General features: G+C 42.5%; 1 protein-coding gene across 1 annotated transcript in view; it reads right to left on the bottom strand.

The window, feature by feature from the left end:
* Positions 1-15,415, bottom strand: part of agbl1 (AGBL carboxypeptidase 1) — a 142,699-nt gene that overhangs the window by 59,737 nt on the left and 67,547 nt on the right. The window contains exons 16-18 of the mRNA XM_074634045.1: positions 6,570-6,653; positions 5,890-5,970; positions 5,567-5,715 (exon numbers count right to left, since the gene is read on the bottom strand). Of these exons, the coding sequence (XP_074490146.1) occupies positions 5,567-5,715; positions 5,890-5,970; positions 6,570-6,653 (314 nt within the window). The remainder of the gene's footprint in view (positions 1-5,566; positions 5,716-5,889; positions 5,971-6,569; positions 6,654-15,415) is intronic.

The following is a 15,415-nucleotide window of genomic DNA, read 5'->3' as shown; positions in this document are numbered from 1 at the left end:
TATCCGTCAACAAGGAAATCAAAGCCTCTCGTCTACAGACCGGTCTCTAGAGAGCTCCAGCAGCTCATAGCGGTCTCTGAGCGTGACTACCCGGCTTGCTGGCAGCGACCCGGGCAGGCGCTCGCTGGCTGTCACAGTATTCTGTGGAGCTTCTAAACTCCGACAACGGTGGAACAAATGTTCGATTCGCCATCTAACTTCGTAAAACTGCCGATATTAATAATCTACACAGTTGATTTCTCGCCTCAAAAACTTTCAGAAGTGAATTTAGTGTTGAAATGGCTACAAAAAACTTAAAAAACAAGCAGCTTTTGGCTGCTGTTTTTGTACCGGTAGCCTGTGCTGTTCCGGCGCTTTGCATTGTGGGATACAGTAGGCGAGGTAGACTGGTCCGATGCATACTGGAGAATTTTTCCAAATCAGTACGTCATCCGGGTATTTTTGGCATACTGGAGATTTTGCTTTTGTTCGCATACTGCATACTACATACTACATTTTGGCCAAATCAGTACGTACTACTAGTATAGTATGCGGTTTCGAATACAGCCCATCTCTCCCAGTCAAAGAATGGTTAAGTAGGTTTCTGACCAGCAACCACATTATCAGTTGTCCCTCTTGGACACAATTTTTATTAATTTATTAATTTATTTGACTGGCACAATATATGTAGGCATTGGCCGTATTCGAAATTGCCTACTGACAAATGCAGTATACAGTATACAGTATACAGTATACAGTATACAGTACATGCTGCATACTACGTTCCTCAGTAGTATGCAGTATGCAACAGTTAAAACAATGTATTTAGCAGTATGCTAGATCAGGCTTTAGCCTTTAAACCAGCTCTTAAAGGGACTGTTTGTAACTTCTTACACGTTTAAATCAATCCAGGTCGGTGTCCCATGCCCGTTTGCGTGTGGCTACGCTGTTCAGACTCAGACTCCAACACAAACTACACGGAAGCACCAAAACCGCAAAGTTCTATCTAGTGAAGCCCGTCTGTTAAGCAGTGTTGGCCGCGGTCGGAGGACGCGGGGGAGACCGTAGCTTTGGTCTCCAGGGCCGGAGTCTCTGCTGTACTCTGCTCCTCTGCCTGCCTGCCTTCACTCACACACCGCGCTCGTTCTCCCTCTTTCGCTCCACTCTCACGTGCATGCGTGCACACTTCACACTGTAGAAGAGTTAGTTTAGCTCTGAGAACATCTATTAAATGTACAGTGGACTTTTTGTGCAGAAAGAACTGCTGCAGCTCCTCCAGACCAACAGAGGTTTCCCGTGTCTTGTGAAGTGACGGGGCTACGGAGCGAGTAATGTTATCGTCTCCGACCAAAACTCCGGTGTCTCCCCTGTTCCCTCCGGCCGCGGTCGGGAGGCTGAGGCAGGAAAAGCCAACACTAGGATCAGCAGTGATTCATGGAGAGACCTTCGTCTGGTCAGCTAACATTACTGCCAAGCAGCTGAAATATAGAGTGATATTGTGCTTTTAGCTGACGTGTGTCTCCTCACTGTTTTGAGCGATGCTCGTTCATGTCTATGTAGAGCGAGCACAAGCACAGGTGTCGCTGTTAACAAGCAATTTCTGATTCTTACAAACAGTCCCTTTAATGCACTGGACAAAAAAAATAACTCGTACCACTATTGCAATATTATCGAAAAATACAATTTAGATTTTGTTGTTTATGTTTGTTTGCTTTATAAGCTAAAACACTAAAGCTAAAAATATATATTTCAGAAGTAAGACATATTGTTTGCTGGGTAATAAGTAGAATATTATAAAAAAGGTGAAAAAAGATAATTTTGTTGTGGAAACTGTATTCATAACTTTATAGTTTACATTGTGTATAATTGATAATAATACAGACGAGTGAAGGCGTGTGCTGGTCTCTTCATCCCTCTCTACTACAAAGAGAGGGCATCGAATAAATTAATGAAATAAAGACAAAGTGTTTTCTTCCTGTGTATTTATTATTCATGGATCCTACTTTGGTTCCTGATAGAGCAGCCTTGTAAATACAGTACATTTCACGCTTGGTTGGTATGAAAGACACTGGCGAAAATACCATGAAGGATGGTGACCTTGCAGCTATGACCCAAGCTCTCCACCTCAGTAACCACAGTCTTTTTCTACGCTGGGTTTTAGCCCAGGGGGCTGGAAAAGTTAAAGAGCCACTGTTCTTGTTGGATCAAAAAGCATCAAATCTCCAGGGGTTAAAAATAGTTGGATGACTTTCTGGCCTGTCAGCACGTTACAATCTTTCAGAAGAAAAGCCATTTTCTGTACAATGGGATACACACTATTTTTGAAGAGCTGCCTTTTCTTCTACTCATTCACTACTTCCTGAGATGAAACCGATTTCCCGAGGGACGTTAAAAAGGGGCTATTTTACGGTACAAAGGGCATTGTATGAATCAGTGTGTAGTAAGTGTGTGTGAAAGAAATGAGATTGCTTCTGGAGATACTGGAGTGAGTTTGGTCTGTGTGTATTGAGCTGTCCTCAAGAAGGGAGAGAATAAGAGAAAGAACACATCAGCCCCCACACCGTGTGTGTGTGTGTGTGTGTGTGCGACAGAGATTGAGCTCATTGAGAGGGTCAGGGTGCAAAGGTGCATAAATAAGAAAATCCCACTGATAGAGATGAAAGGGACACAGCCACGTCTTTACATGGTTCTAGTGAATGAGGTCTGTTTTCACATCCCATCATGTTACCTTAAAGGGACTCTATGTAAGAATCAGTAATTGCTTGTTAACAGCGACACCTGTGGCCGTTCAGTCAACGAAATTCAGCGTCCTGTTGTGAAACGACAGCAGCAGGAAGTGATTGCTTTCAATTAGCACTAACACAACAGATGCAGTCGTAACGCAGCTATAGGAGCTATAGGTGGCCTGAATCAGGATTGAAGGAAAGAGTAAGTAAGGGCTATATTAAAGGGGAAATATCATGCCTCATATCAGAAAACTATGACTAGCGTTTAAAGGTCCCATATTGTGCTCATTTTCAGGTTCAAACTTGTATTTTGTGTTTCTACTAGAACATGTTTACATGCTTTAATGTTAAAAAAAAATTCTCATACTGTCTGTCTGAATATACCTGTATTCACCCTCTATCAGAAACGCTCCGTTTTAGTGCATTTCAACAGAATGGCAATGGAATTGCGTTGCAAGGAAAAAGCTTGGGTCCATGTTTACTTCCTGTCAGCTGATGTCATTCACATACACTGCAACAGGAAATAAACTGGGACACATTGAGAATGTTTACGTTTAAAACTGAAAATGTCTAAACATTGTAGATTTGTGACATCACAAATGGACAGAGATCCTGACGGCTTGTTTCAAACGAATACGGGCTGTGTGTATTTCTCCATGGATTGAGTGTTTTGATACTTTCACAGTATTTATATAGCACTTAAAGGGACTGTTTGTAAGAATCAGAAATGCTTGTTAACAGCGACACCTGTGGCCGTTAAGTCAACGCAAGTCAGCGTCGGGCTCACGCTTGCTTGCTCTAAATAGACATGAACGAGCATCGCTCAAAACAGTGAGGCGACACACGTCAGCTAAAACCACAATATCACTCTATATTTCAGCTGCTTGGCAGTAATGTTAGCTGACCAGACGGAGGTCTCTCCATTAATCACTGCTCCAGACCGCGGCCAGAGGGAACAGGGGAGACACCGGGGTTTTGGTCAGAGACGATAACGTTTCTCTCTGCGGAGCCCCGTCACTTCACAAGACACGGGAAACCTCTGTTGGTCTGGAGGAGCTGCAGCATTTATTTCTGCATAAACTGCCACTGTACACTAGATATTCTCAGAGCTACGAAGTCTTCTGCAGTGTGTAGTGTGCACGCATGCATGTGAGGTGGAGCGAGCTGAGTGAAGGCAGGCAGAAGAGCAGAGGAGCAGAGGAGCAGAGTACAGCAGAGACTACGGCCCTGGAAGAGCAGGAAGAGTTAAAACTGTTTTGCAAGACGGGCTTCACTAGATACAACTTTGCGGTTTTGGTGCTTCTGTGTAGTTTGTGTTGGAGTCTGAGTCTGAACAGCGTAGCCACGCACGAGCGTGCATGGGACACCGACCCGCAATGATATATACGTTTAAGAAGTTACAAACAGTACATGTAAAATGTGTAAGCACCACAGCATTCAAAGAGAAACCGTAGGTACTGGACAGGAAGGAATGAGGAACGATGATGCACAATGCACCCGCACATTGAGGTTCTGCTTCGTCAGATAGACTACAGTCTGAGGTGAGCTTTACTACATTTACTCCCTGGCAAACAAGTGTCCTGTCATTCTTGCTTCTGACAATGACTTATTGTGACATCTGTGTTTGTTTGAGTTGCCATACTGACTCCATATTTGGACGGGTCATTTTTCACCCCCACCCCAGTAACAATGACGGACACAATGAGTTCCTTTTTTTCTGTGAAAAGGACTGGAGCATGTGGTCCAGTTATTATAGGATACTACTGCTTAGTAACCCCAGGAAAGCTTATGTCATGCTGCTGAAAGGAGGCTCTGACTGAGAGCTGCGTCCGCATTATTGGAAGTCAAGTCGAGAGTGTTGAACGCCACCAGACTAGTCCTTGTTGCCAATTCTGTTTGTGACAGAATCTCTAGGGTCTAGCTGAGGAGTGGAGAGTGTCCAGTTTGGTGACCTCAGAATTGCATCTCCCCTGATATAGTTCTGCCAGCTTCATTCAAGTGTGAGCATGCACTGATGCGGTTTGCAGCCAGATGGGGAAGCAGTTGGGATGGTCCGAGGTACTGTCGCATTTTCCTCACAATACTTTTTTCATAAAGATCTTTCAGTCCATACTTTATTACTTCTGAGCTTGCCAGTTAGAACATTGATGTTCACCATGTTTACAATATTAGCAAATATTAAAAGTCTCATATTGTAAAAAGTGTGATTTTCATGTTTTTTATGTTATAAAGCAGGTTTAAGTGATAAATAAATACTGTGAAAGTATCAAAATACTCAATCCACAGATAAATGCACACAGCCCGTTAGGATTTCTGTCCATTTGTGATGTCACAAATCTACAATATTTAGATTATTTCAGTTTTAAACGTAAACATACTAAATGTGTCCAAGTTTATATCCTGTTGCAGTGTATGTGAATATCATCAGCTGACAGGAAGTAAACATGGACCGAAGCTGTTTCCTAGCAACGCAATTCTGTTGCCATTCCGTTGAAATGCACTAAAACGGAGTGTTTCAGACAGAGGGTAAATACAGGTATATTCAGACAGACCGTATGAGAAAAAGAATGTGTTGTTTGAACATTAAAGCATGTAAACATGTTCTAGTAGAAACCCAAAATACAAGTATGAACCTGAAAATGAGCACGATATGGGACCTTTAAATCATGTGTACTTTAGTGTACGTGGCCTGTGAAATTAAATATGTGTAAGCACTTGTGGAAAAAACAGTGCTTGGTTACATTATTGAATCCTGGATAATGCATTAAATACATCGATAAATTAATGAAGTGTCACTTTGAAAGATACAGTATATTCAAAAACACAAACACACACCCACACACACACACAACCCTTCTCACCATAGTTGAACTGGCTGTTGCTCTTCTCACAGTTGACGACATTGAAGCGGTAGGGGACGTCAGCCACCATGTTACTGACTTCAAAGTAAAACCACTGGGTGTGCTGGTTACAGTTAGCATCTGCATTCAATATGAGGTCGTATTCATATCTACAGAGGATAAGAGAAGAAGAAGAACAAGGCTGGTTGAATCTGTGCTGGATGTTGGCCCACTAAGTAAAGACCTTGTGCTCATAGTGTGTGTGTGTGTGTGTGTGTGTGTGTGTGTGTGTGTGTGTGTGTGTGTGTGTGTGTGTGTGTGTGTGTGTGTGTGTCCGTTCATACCTGCGGATCTGAACAGCCTTCCTTAGGTTGCCACATTCAAACTTGGAGAAAAACCGCAAGGAATCGGACGGACACTGAAGACTGACGGACAAAGAGACAGAGATGACCAAATGGATTAAAGTGCGTATTATTTAATTTACCATTTGAACAAAAAAAGAAAAACAAAGGAAAATTTAAATGTTCACAATCTAAATCCAAACCTCATCTTGCACAGCTTAAAGGGAAACAATGGCCATTTTTAAAACATTGATATTTTTCTGGAGGCTATATAACATGACGGAAAAGATACTGCAACCTGTTCATGTACGCACATAGTGGGAATCCCTGTGGAAACTATCTCTCCGTTCCAAACTATACTGGAAGAAGAAAGAAGTCAGCAAGGTGTGACACAGTTTCCTTGTCTTATAAGTGTTTATTGTTAACATAAAATAGATTCAGAAAGTGACTGCATGTTTATTTATATTGTAAATGTTGTTGAAATTCTATGCTCCATTCATATCGTCACTGGCAGGCAGTTCGTGGTTTCCCAACGCGCCCTCCCAATATGTGCCTACATGAGCAGGTTGCAGTATCTTTTCCATCATGTTATATAGCCTCCAGAATATCAATGTTTTAAAATTGGCCATTGTTCCCCTTTAATAAATGTCTGTGCTGTGTGTATATGTGTGTTGTTTACCTACCTGCTGTCTTCCAGGTCAAACACTACCTGGTTGATGATGTCATCAGTATTCAGGAAACGTTGGACGTCTTCAAACACTTTCTTCCTGATAAACAAAAGCACATGCAGGCATACAAATGTAAATTTTCCTTCAAAACCTCTTTAAAGTTACTACAAGCGTTGATTTTGGCAGTCCCTGTAGACAGAAGCGGTAATGTTTACGACCACTAGAATCCGTTCAGAAAACCTCTCATTTTACTGCAGCAGCTCTGCTCCTGGTCGGAGGAGGAGCCGCTGCTCTCCACCTCCCACCGGAGCTCCGAATGCAGGTCGAAGGTGGCAGTGAAGCCGGAACTGGGTCTGTCCATGGTGGATGGGTCGCTGCTGGAGGCCCTGCTGGAGGCCCTGCTGGAGGTCCTGCTGGAGGCCCTGCTGGAGGCCCTGCTGGAGGCCCTGCTGGAGGCACCGCTGGAGGCCCTGCTGGGGGCCCTGCTGGAGGCCCCGCTGGAGGTCCCGCTGGAGGCCCTGCTGGAGGCCCTGCTGGAGGCACCGCTGGAGGCCCCGCTGGAGGCCCTGCTGGGGGCCCTGCTGGAGGCCCTGCTGGAGGTCTGAGGCTGAAGGAGGTTCTGGTGAATCTGCATTATTTTGTCTGATTTCGCTGGAATCCGACCCAGTGGCACCGGTGGAAAGCATGATGATGATGGTCTGGTTTACTTATATAGGTCATATGAAAGCATCAGTGTTACATTGAGAGTCCTTGTAATAACTTTAATAACCTACATGTGACATTTACAACAGCTTGAGGTCACAATAAGTTTTGATAGATGTGCGGGGTGTTTCAGAGGTTTAAATGAGAAGAGAGAGATAGTATGGATGATATAAGGCAGGAAGCACTCGCTAAACACTTAAACTGCTCTTCAGTAGAGCACAAACTTTCTTACCACATTCACTTTGTCCATACTGTCACTCCACCAACCGATAACCCAGATTAAAGGCCCAAAAATTCCAAATACTATGATGGCCCCTAGAGGCTGCAGCATTGTAGCTCACACACAACAGTAAATAGTAGAGTTCTCTAGCTAGTTATCACTTGAGTCAAGACAAATTGTATCAATGGAATGTTTAAAGGCGCTCTATGCAATATTCAAATCATTAATAAAGCAGCAAAATACTATTTGCTATGCAACGATCAGGCTTGGGGAGTTACAGATTACATGGAACAGCGTTACGTAATTAGGATACAAAAAAAGGTAACTAATCTGTTAACTGTTAGCACCGTTAGCTGCGAGCCGCTGTCGCCATGTTGAGAGCCTTGCGGAGGCAATAGAAATGCTCCCAAGCTCGCATTTGAGATGTCTGGCAGCAGAAAATGTGAATGCAACAGCAAAGACAGACGTTGAATTGTCCCTCACATTAGGCATAATCTTATTCTACACCTGAGACAATTTACTCACAAAGCAGCCCTAACAAAAATGGCATTAACATTAGTTCTGTTATGGGACTGCAAACTCAGAAGATGTTGTCATTTATGTGAGCGCCAACAGACTGGCAACATAATTGGATTACGTTCAGAGTGAAATTTCATCTTTAACATTTTTAAATGTCAGCGTCTGTTGGCCTCTTGAAAGTGCTGAGGAAATGTCACGGAGGAGCGACATTAAACAATGCCATACGCACACACACACACACACACACACAAACACAAACACACTTCTACATATAACCATAATAACATAGATTCAGATTTACATTATGTGTAACTCACACACCCACACAGGAAAAAAAAAAATAGACAATTAAAGGTGAAATAAATAAATACAAAACAGACAAAGTAAAAGGTGAAGTAAATGTTGGACCATTATTTGCTCTGACGTTCAATATTTTGAACAACCCTTTCTAGAACAAGACAATAGGGTTGAGTCACCCCAGTGTACTCCACATTAACATCATGGCAGACAAAATGTGCATGCAGAAGAACTCTGAAGATTAGAGCAACTGCTGTTCAGTTAAAGAACAAGTCTGGTGATATTCTGTACTTTAATTTGTTAACAAATCTTGTGCAGAACCAAACCAACAATGAAAGCATTTAAAAACTGCAAATTGCTGGAAATTTACATGGAAATCAGCCATTAGTTTTCAATGGTTGGTAAGTGGCAAATTCGATGCAACTGCAGTGCTAGAGCAGTAGTTCTCAAACTATGGTACACGTATCACTGGTGGTACTCTCTGACTATTGATTCCTCTGTATTGATGCCTTCCACAGTCACACATGCACAATGACGCATACGCACGCTGTATCATGTTTCAGTTTGTTTTGGATCGGAGCCATGGTGGAGAGAAAAAAAAGCGCTCAACATCATGGCGCTACGAAACCTGAGGGGCGCACACTATTTTTCCCTGATAAAGCGACACTGTGAACAACAAATCTGTGTTTAAATCAGCAGGAGGAGATTTAGTAATGTTAGCTGTTAGCAGCCGGTGGGCAGCACAGTCCTGACTGGATAAATACGAACATAAATACGTAAGATACGAACGTTAAAGGAGGTGCCATGGAGTTATTGTTATGAGGCGTTAAAAGTCGGCTCAGGAAAAAATTACTATTGGGTGAAGGTAAATTATAACGTTATCATGATGTGTTAAAATGTAATCTCGTAAAATGTAGATTTTGTGAGAAACTTAAATTAATCCAGTTGTTTGAATGAGATGTTTTCACATCAATATAAAATAGATATTAGAGAGAGAATTATGACCTGTTTAACCTCCTAACACTAGCTCTAAGCAGCTTGACAAGATTTTTTTAATCAAAGCAAATATTTAAATAATCATAATCATTTGAATTGTGTGTTTTTATGCAATTAACCACTATAGATGACAATAACAAAGTACAGTACAGTACTGTGTACAGTACCCTCCCTACCCTGAAAAATATTTTTTTTTGGACCTGCAGTGCATGTTTTTATATTGTGGCATGCTGGGGGATTCTCTGTTTTGTTAAGTTTTGTTAATGGAAACATTACTACCCAAAACAGTCAGTCCTGTACGGTTCAAAAACTCCTGCATATAATGTAATTTTCTTAATAATATGCTGTTTGGAGTGATTTTCAGTATAATAAATGCTGAAAAATAAGTTCACAGTATGTTTTCTATAAGTTAATGTAGTGATAAAATAGAGGTTACATCTAACAGAATTTGTTTGGCCCCACGGCAACAATCTGGGTTTCTCATGTGGCTCACCAGGAAAAATAATTGCCCACCCCTGGTCATAATGGTGGTACTTGGAGAGTCAAATATTTTCTGAGGTGGTACGTGATGTAAAACGTTTGAGAACCACTGTGCTAGAGGAAAGGTCAGGGATTCACTTAAATCATTAGTGGCAGGAAGTCAGGTGACGAGAGAGCAACAAAGTTGTATAGGACTGTTTACTTCCTGTCTTCTACCAATAGTCATCATTGTTTTGTCTTTTAAGCATGACCACAAACCTTCCATAACCTTAACCACATCTTTATCATTGTAACCATAACAACAATGGTCCCTTTAGCAAAGTACTTATTTGAACCCAAACCACAATGTTTGCCTAAACCTAACCAAACCTTAACCACAGCGTTGTCAAATCACAAAAGAGATTTATTTTTCAACAGTGATCTGTGGGAAGGAACTGACAGATGATGGTGTCAGATCAGAAAATACTTCTATGTTTCGTTCTGGAGGGCATGGACAAACAACGTCAATTACAGAACTTGTTGCAATGTGAGCATCATCTGTCAGTTTCTAACTCTGGCACAAAGTGATGGACAGACTACAAGGTCTGCACCTGACTATTGTTATGGTGCTAGACTCACAAGTCTCTACGCTCAACTACAGCCTGAAGACAATCTCCCTGGTTTTGTTGCTAAAACTAGGTTGTATAGAGAGGCGAAGTCCGGTGGACCACCATGGGACCTTATTTCGGAAAAAAATATGAACGGTGGTTTGAATTGCGCCATGAATCACACATACGATGTTTGCCTATTTAAAAGATAATTTTGCAAGTCAAGGAAGTCGGTTTGTTGTAAAACTGTTGAAATATCAGACTGAAAATACGCAATTAGAAAGACACCGAAAAATCGCGCAGTGACGTTTCTCCCTCTCTGAAGCTACGATGCCCATGTGTTTCCTGCTGGGATGAACTCACACCAGCAACGGGTCTGATCGTTCTTTCTCTTCCTTGCTAATAAAAAGACCAGTTTTCCTCATTTGAGAGGTGATCTAAACACTTATGGGTTGTAAAAAATATAGATTTGACAGGCTTGTGCAGAGTACCCAGTGTTCCAGTGTCAGCCACAATGATGGAACGTTGTTTGGCCCTCCAGGCTCGGCGCCAGTCACATGACTGAAAACTATGACTAGCGTTTAAAGGTCCCATATCGTGCTCATTTTCAGGTTCATACTTGTATTTTGTGTTTCTAATAGAATATGTTTACATGCTGTAATGTTAAAAAAACACATTATTTTCCTCATACTGTCTGCCTGAATATACCTTTATTCACCCTCTGTCTGAAACGCTCCGTTTTAGTGCATTTCAACGGAATTGCAATGGAATTGCAATGGAATTGCGTTGCTAGGCAACAGTTTGGGTCCATGTTTACTCCCTGTCAGCTGATGTTATTTACATCCACTGCAACATGAAATAAACTGGGACGCATTTAGAATGTTTACGTTTCAAATCGTGTAATGGTCTAAATATTGCAGATTTGTGACATCACAAATGGACAGAAATCCTAACGGCTTGTTTCAAACACACAATTTCTGAATACGGACTGTGTGTATTTCTCTGTATATTGAGCGTTTCGATACTTTCACAGTATTTATAAAGCACTTAAACCTGCTTTATAATATAAAAGACATGAAAAAAAATCTTACTTTTTACAATATGGGACCTTTAAGGCAGCCCTTTATATTGGGGCGGTGACATGCGTCCCCTCACTGCAGCTGCTGTTCAAAGTTTAGAAAAGAAAAAAAAATCTCGGAACTCTCCTCCCGCCAGTAAGCAGCGCCACGCGGCCAATCTCGTCGACCGATAACCCTCGTACGTCCCCACTCATGTAGATAATCCCAAGATTGACTATTATAGTGCAGCCAATGGACACGACCCCTATCGAGCAGTGACGTTTGCTGTAGCTATCATCCGGCACCGATGAGGCAAACATCATCTTCTCACATGGGAAATGGGAAAAAAGTGTTCTTATCGAGCTAATGCTCGTGAATGACCTTTTTGTTGTTTACTATAACCTACTGGTTCTTGGGAACTGAAATATAAAACCTGAAGTTGACTGATGCTTAAAAATCAGTGGCACTTGCTATCAGCAGCAATCAGCGTAGCAATGGAGAGGGCCACATTGAAATGCAAGGCACAGTGTGGAGAGTTTTACACAAACATTTCTCTCCTCTCCTCTGTGTCATCAGCCCATTCAGTCTGTGTTAGAAAACCTACAGTCTTTGTATGCATCGTGTATAATACTGAATGATGTTTAGCTACATGATATCTGTGTGTAGGCTCACAGTCTAAACTGACAGTGTCATATGTATCGGAACAATCTAGTATCTATAGATATATGTTACCTCTATATGATTTCATTACTGTCAGAGAGCTATACAGCACTCAGTGCTGCCATGGTTACATGAAGACAGATCACACCAAAGAGAAACAGGGGGGTGAAAGAAGGAATATAATGGACAAAAGAGAGGGAAGGAATAAAGAAGGAAATAGACTCACAGAGACAATTCTGAACAAGGAGCAGTTGCTGGAGAGAGGGGGAAGATGGCTTAATAAAAGAACAGACGGGGAAATAATGGAATGTGACAAGGAGACTGAGAAAGACTGCAGGAGTGTGGGAAGACAGTAATGAGTGAGAGGGAAAAAAACAGAGGTGCTTGGATAAGAAACAGAGCAGGGGAGCTAGAGAAGAAAAGAGTTTGTAGAGGGAGAGATCAAATGTAGGGATGACAGGAAGACTGATGCTAACGCTCTGTCTTTATACAGGCTTGGGAGAAACAGATTGCCACTGGATTGCCAGTGACAATGTCCCTACTGGTCTTCTGCTCCCACTGTGGGGCACGACAACCGCCAAATACCTCTCTAGCGAAGAGTAAAAATACTTACCTGTCCAGGTATACTGTACTTGACATGATATATATTTGTACTTATGTGAGGAGTACTAGAATATTTAACTCACATGCAAGTGAAATTTTCTTAACAGCTGAATAAAGCATCACGAAGGCATCCACAGATGAATAGAGAATTTCAATTCAACAGCAGCCGCATCCCAGAAACGCACACATTAAAGTGGCAGTAGGCAGTATATTTTTGGCATCATTGGGCAAAAATTCCATAATAACCTTTCAGCATATTGTAATTCAAGTGTTCTGAGAAAGAACTAGACTTCTGCTCCTCCTCATGGCTCTGTTTTCAGGCTTCAGAAAATCTAGCCCGTGACGGGAGACTTTGACCAATCACAGGTCATTTCATTGAGAGAGCGTTCCTATTGGCTGTTCCTATAGGCCTCACAATCTTTCTCATTTTACAGCTAAATCGTGCACTACAAAATTATTCTGAAAACATTTGAGGAGAGAAATAGGCATTAACGTAACATAATATTGATTCATATTTGATCAGCGCTGCCTAGTTTGACCGTTTGGTCGGAGTTCGCGAGTGATTGACAGCCGGCTCTCATAGACAGCAGATGGACAGCAGATCTCAGATCAGCTCTTACTGCTTGTTTTCCTCCGGTCTGTGAAATCTTGCAGATGCCGTTAGGAGCACCGGAGGACACAGAGGAACACAATTTTTTTCAAGTTACCTGTTTCATGTAATACTGTCACCATATAGCGACTGTTTTATAAACATAACTTTTTTTAATCATATTTGCTCCAATCTCGCCTACTGATGCTTTAAAGGTTCTATGTGTAAATTTTTACATGTGTTTATCATTTTTTATTGCCAATGGGTGGACGGATTGTCACATAACTTAAAAAAAAGAGACCTTCCTTGACTTTCTCGGTTCCCTATGACAGCCTGTGGACTGACTTCTATGGAGAGGATGTTTACATGGGATGTTTTTTTTTCTGGGAAAATCCAAAGGATGTGACATTATGCACAGTCCTGAGTCCTCTTGACTCTCTTCAGCTCCCCTACAGCGCCCAAAATGTGCAACAGTAGCTAACGTTAGCTTACAATTGGAGTCTGCTAATGTCAACAAAAACCAACAGCACCCACCACGGCACCACATCTGCTTCTACACATCACGTTAACACACATGATTAATTCTGTTATGTCAGGTGTAGTGTCGGTGTGTAGCGTAGGTGTAGCACAGGCAAACGTGTTACCGGTACACCTATATGAAACACACATCGCCTACTGTATATGTACGGAAAGCCAGTGAGGCATTGAGGTAGAGGTGTGCATAAGTTGACTCCCTACTGGACCTAAGCATCGGGAAATTATGTATTTTTAAAAGGTACAATACAGTATGCAACAGTTAGCTATAGAGTGAATGAAGAGAGGGAGTGGCGTTAGTGAGAACAAAGCAGTGAATCAGAGAAATAAAACATTATTTTCTGACTGTTTCACGGCGGTTATGTTCTAAAACACAAATAAACACACAACTGACGCCGCACAACCCTGTGGGAAGGTGACACGTTGCCGGATTTTGAATGAATGCAGCTGAAGAGCAGGCTTCTGTCAGCGCTGCTCTTGGTCAAGGGGGACACACTGTCTGGAGCACATGCACATAAGAACACACAACCTGTACTCATCCATGACATACGGTTACTTTGTATCTGACAGAGCTAAAGGGGGACTTGTGCCTCGGTGTCAGATGTCGAGGGGCGTGACATAGCGGCGGTATTTGACGACCTGAACGGGCTGCACACCCTGCACGCTGTTATTGGCTGGGGGCTACTGCCCCACGTGGGGCCCAAAGGTCTTGAAACGTCTCGAACATAGCAAAATAAGAACATCTCATCTCTCTCATCTCATCTTCAACCTCTTATCCGGGGTCGGGTCGCGGGGGCAACAGCTCCAGCAGGGGACCCCAAACTTCCCTATCCCGGGCCACATTAACCAGCTCTGACTGGGGGATCATGAGGCGTTCCCAGGCCAGTGTGGAGATATAATCTCTCCATCTAGTCCTGGGTCTTCCCCGTGGCCTCCTCCCAGCTAGTCGTGCCTGGAACACCTCCCTAGAGAGGCGTCCATGTGGCATTCTTACTAGATGCCCGAACCACCTCAGCTGGCTTCTTGAAACGCAAAGGAGTAGCGGCTCTACTCCGAGTCCCTCACGGATGACTGAGCTTCTCACCCTATCTCTAAGGGAGACTCTGACCAGCCACCCTCTTGAGAAAACCCATTTCGGCCGCTTGTACCCGCAATCTAGTTCTTTGGGTAATGACCCAGCCCTCATGATCATAGGTGAGAGTAGGAACAAAGACTGACCGGTAGATCGAGAGCTCAGCTCTCTTTTCATCACAACGGTGCGGTAAAGTGAATGCAATACCGCGCATCCCCCCCGCCCGCTGCTCTGATGATTCCCCAGCCAATCTCACGTTCCATTGTCCCATCACTTGCAAACAAGACCCAGAGGTACTTGAACTCCTTCACTTTTGTTCAAATTAAGAAGAAAAAAGAAAATCCAGGCAGAGGGCTGCAGGGTCTCTGCAAATACAGACACCACCACACACTTCTAGTGGGTCAGAAGTGATGATTTAGAGGGATTCATTTTGTATCAGTTTATACATTGTTTTTTAGTAAATTCTTGCATATTATATCTTTAAGGTGTTATTAAAACTAAAATGTGTTATACAAGTAGCGAACGGCAAACTCCTTTTAGGAAT

The sequence above is a fragment of the Sebastes fasciatus genome, chromosome 4, assembly GCF_043250625.1.
Source record: "Sebastes fasciatus isolate fSebFas1 chromosome 4, fSebFas1.pri, whole genome shotgun sequence".
Lineage (NCBI taxonomy): Eukaryota > Metazoa > Chordata > Actinopteri > Perciformes > Sebastidae > Sebastes > Sebastes fasciatus.
Note: the sequence above shows the minus strand (reverse complement) of the source record. Positions and strands in the feature narration are given on the sequence as shown.